The sequence below is a fragment of the Musca domestica genome, unplaced genomic scaffold, assembly GCF_030504385.1.
Source record: "Musca domestica strain aabys unplaced genomic scaffold, Musca_domestica.polishedcontigs.V.1.1 35, whole genome shotgun sequence".
Classification (NCBI taxonomy): Eukaryota; Metazoa; Arthropoda; class Insecta; order Diptera; family Muscidae; genus Musca; species Musca domestica.
In genome coordinates, this window is record NW_026712315.1 from 8,125,053 (window position 1) to 8,128,605 (window position 3,553).

General features: G+C 40.2%; 1 protein-coding gene across 1 annotated transcript; it reads left to right on the forward strand.

Annotated features, from left to right (window-relative positions):
- Positions 1–698: 698 nt before the first annotated feature.
- LOC131803898 (putative inorganic phosphate cotransporter) lies at positions 699–2,707 on the forward strand. Its single transcript, XM_059125776.1, has 3 exons — positions 699–989; positions 1,048–2,133; positions 2,198–2,707. Exons 1-3 carry the CDS (start codon positions 825–827, stop codon positions 2,381–2,383), a joined length of 1,437 nt encoding a protein of 478 aa, XP_058981759.1. The 5' UTR covers positions 699–824; the 3' UTR covers positions 2,384–2,707.
- Positions 2,708–3,553: the final 846 nt, after the last annotated feature.

Below are 3,553 nucleotides of genomic sequence, written 5' to 3' on the forward strand. Positions count from 1 at the left end.
TAACAATTTTCCTGATTTTGCAGCCGTTATAAAGGTCACAAATAGAAACCAAAGGACACGAAATGGGGCCTCTTGCTTTTGGAGGTATCTTGCTTTTGGACATGATTGCAAAATATTTAGGGGTTCAAATTAACCCAAAAACAGAAAAGAAATTCCTAATCACACAATTGAAGCCAATCGACACGCCTGAGAAGAGAGTTAAGGACAGGGAAGGATTCTAGCATTTTGGATGGAAAAGGGACCACAACAACTAACAGTATGACGAAGTGCTTAAATATTGCGCAAATGTCCCTCGTCAATGTCTCGTGACATAATTTCAAAAGCGAAATCTTCCAAAATCGATCTGGATATAAGGGGGCTTCTAACATATTGCAGTGTTGTAGGATATCACATGGTCGGTCCCGCACGACTATAGCCTTTGCTTACTTGTTTTGTTTCGAATTGGCATGAATAATATTTGAAGAAACAAGTGTCCAGCCGCGTACATTGATCCATGTTTGTTTACCCACTCGGCCAATGGAAAATATTTATTCCTGATTATCACTTCATTAGGGTCTAAGTACATTGCCGTGTGACACATATACATGTGTCGCCAAGCTTGGTCTTTGTTGATCCCAATTCACACATTGCCAATTGGGGTGTAATCGAGCATAGTTTCCACGAATTAGAGTTGGCCCAAAGAGTTTTCATTCAAAAGTCCGCATCTCAAATCAATCAGAAGCGTTTCGCGTCTTCAAGTGAAAGGAAGTGTGACAAAAGTAACTCTCGAGTGAAGTGAAGTGGAAAAAAATAAATTTTCGAATATAAATAGCGAAAAAAAAATCATGGGACAAACAAGTGTGGAGCAATTGCCGAGCAGAACATTTGGAATAAGACATTTGCAATGTTTGCTGCTGGCCTTGGGCCTTTCGATGGGCTATGCCCAGCGCGTCAATATGTCGGTGGCCATTGTGGAGATGACTGACAATGACAAGCAGGAAGGTGTTGAGGTATGTGGAGTAAAGAATTCAAACTTCTCGACATGTTTCTAATTAATTCCCCTTTTAGGTATTCCAATGGTCGGAACAGGAAAAATCCATGGTCCAAAGTAGCTTCTTTTGGGGCTATGTTGTTACTCAAATTCCTGCCGGCTATTTGTGCCGTCTCTGGGGTGCCAAGTGTTTATTCCTTTGGGGGCTTATTATTAGTTCCACATTGGGACTTTTAACCCCATATCTGGTGTCGGTTGGCGATTGGCAATTGCTTGTGGCGGTACGTGTAATTCAAGGCCTATCTCAGGGTGTTATGTTCCCCTGTACCCACAGCGTACTTTCGAAATGGGCCCCGCCCGGAGAGAGAGCCACTTTGTGTGGCCTATCCTATGCTGGTACATTTTTGGGTGCCGTTGTAGCATTTGGCAGCAGTGGCTGGATTATATCCTATCTACATGGATGGCCCAGTATTTTCTATGTCTCTGGAGTTTTGGGTTTCGTCTGGTGTTTCATTTGGCATGTTTGGGGTGCCAACACACCACACAGCTACAAGAAGATCTCTTCGCAAGAGAAGCTAATGATTCTCAAGTCGCTGGATCAACCCACCCAGAATACAGAAATCCGCAGTGAAGCTGACGAAAAAACGCCGATACGTGAAATGGCTAAATCTTTGCCCTGCTGGGCTTTACTGGTCGATAATTGTGCCCACAATTGGGGTTTCTGGACCCTGCTGACGCAATTGCCCTCATACATGAAGTACATCCTCAACATGAACATTCAAAGTAATGCCCTATTTTCTGCCCTGCCCTATCTAATCATGCTGCTGCTGACCTTCCTTTTTGGCTATTTGGCCGATTTGCTGCACAAACGTCAATTGGCAACGACAAATGTCAGTCGCAAGCTATTCAACACCCTTGGCCAATGGTTGCCCGCAGTTTCCCTGGTGGCATTGGGCTACTGTAATTCCAGCCATTTAACGTTGGCCATAGCATTTGTTGTTTTATCAGTGGGCCTCAACTCGTCCTCGTTTTTAGGTTTCCAAGTAAATCACATGGACTTGACGCCGAACTTTGCTTCGGTTCTTATGGGTATTACGAACAGTACGGCAAATGTCATGAGTATCCTGGCTCCCTTGACAGTGGGTTTTGTGGTGACCGATGTGGTAAGACAACTTTTTCATAGAATCCAAAATAAAGTTGAAATATTAATTCCTCTTCCCCCCTTAGACCGATCCCCTCCAATGGCGCATTGTTTTCTTCATTTCCGCTGGATTTTATTTCATCGGCAATTTAGGCTTCATATTATTTGGCCAAACAAAGGTCCAAACATGGAATAACCCCTCACCGAAACCCCTGGAAATGCAACTGATGGAGCCCAGCAAAGATGCCAAAAGCAGAGAAACTGAAAAATAATTTCGATTCTCATTTTTAGACAAATTTATTTAAAATGTTATTTTAAATCAATTTTTGTATATAAGTTTTAATTTTTAGAAAATAGGTTTGTAAAATATTCTACTGGCTTGTTAAAAAAATGTTGTTGTTTTTGTCACAACAACAAACTCTGAAGGGCATATGAGTCAATCAAAGACATCGAATCCCATGATTTGTATAATAAATTTCACCAAAAAGGCAGCGCTGGTTCCGCTGTCTGATACAAGAAAGTTTTTTGTTACAGAACACTCGAGGTGTTCACATTAACTAAGAGAAAGCTTGGCGAATAGTGGAGTAATCTGAAACTATGGATTTGAAAGAATATTTTAACTAAGCCAGAAGAATATTTGACAATATAATTGACACTTTCTGCAAATAAAAGATTAAAAACAATTAAATAAGGCTACCGTTGGAACAGTGGGAGTAACGTGGACCTGCATAGACAACCTTCGCCATAAACCATTATAATGTTCAAATGGGAAACTTGAATAAAAAATTCGGTGAACATGTAGCTAAAATCATCAAAAGTTCGAAAATAGGGAGGTACCGTTATATTGGGGCTATACGAAGACTTGAACCTGCACAGAAAATTTTCTGTCATAGGCTGTAGTATCCATTACGAACTTCAAACCCCAAATTTTAAACATTTCCGATGAATAATGTCGCTTAAATCACCAAAATACCCAAAAAATGAGGTAACGTTATGTGGGGGCTATACCAAAACGTGGAACTACATCACCATTTTCAATACCAAAAGTCCTGCAGACAAAATACATATTGAATAAATTTTTATAAACCTACCTCAATTCCTTCGGAAGCTAGAGTGATTTCCACGGACAGACGGACGGACATCGCTAAGTCGACATTGAGTTTTATGCTGATCAAGAATATGTTTACTTTGTGTGGTCTAAAATATATATATCGAGGTGTTACAAACGGAATGACAAACTTAATATACCCTCCATACTATGGTGGATGTTATAACAAGTAAAAAAACAACTAAGTACGGCCGGGCCGAACCTTTTAAAACCCTCCACCAATTTTTCAAAAAAAAAAAAAAAAAAAAAAAAAAAAACCGAAATATACCGCTTAAATGTTAACCTTTATATGAGGGGCTATACGAAGTCGTGGTGCTGGATAAATTATTTTTGC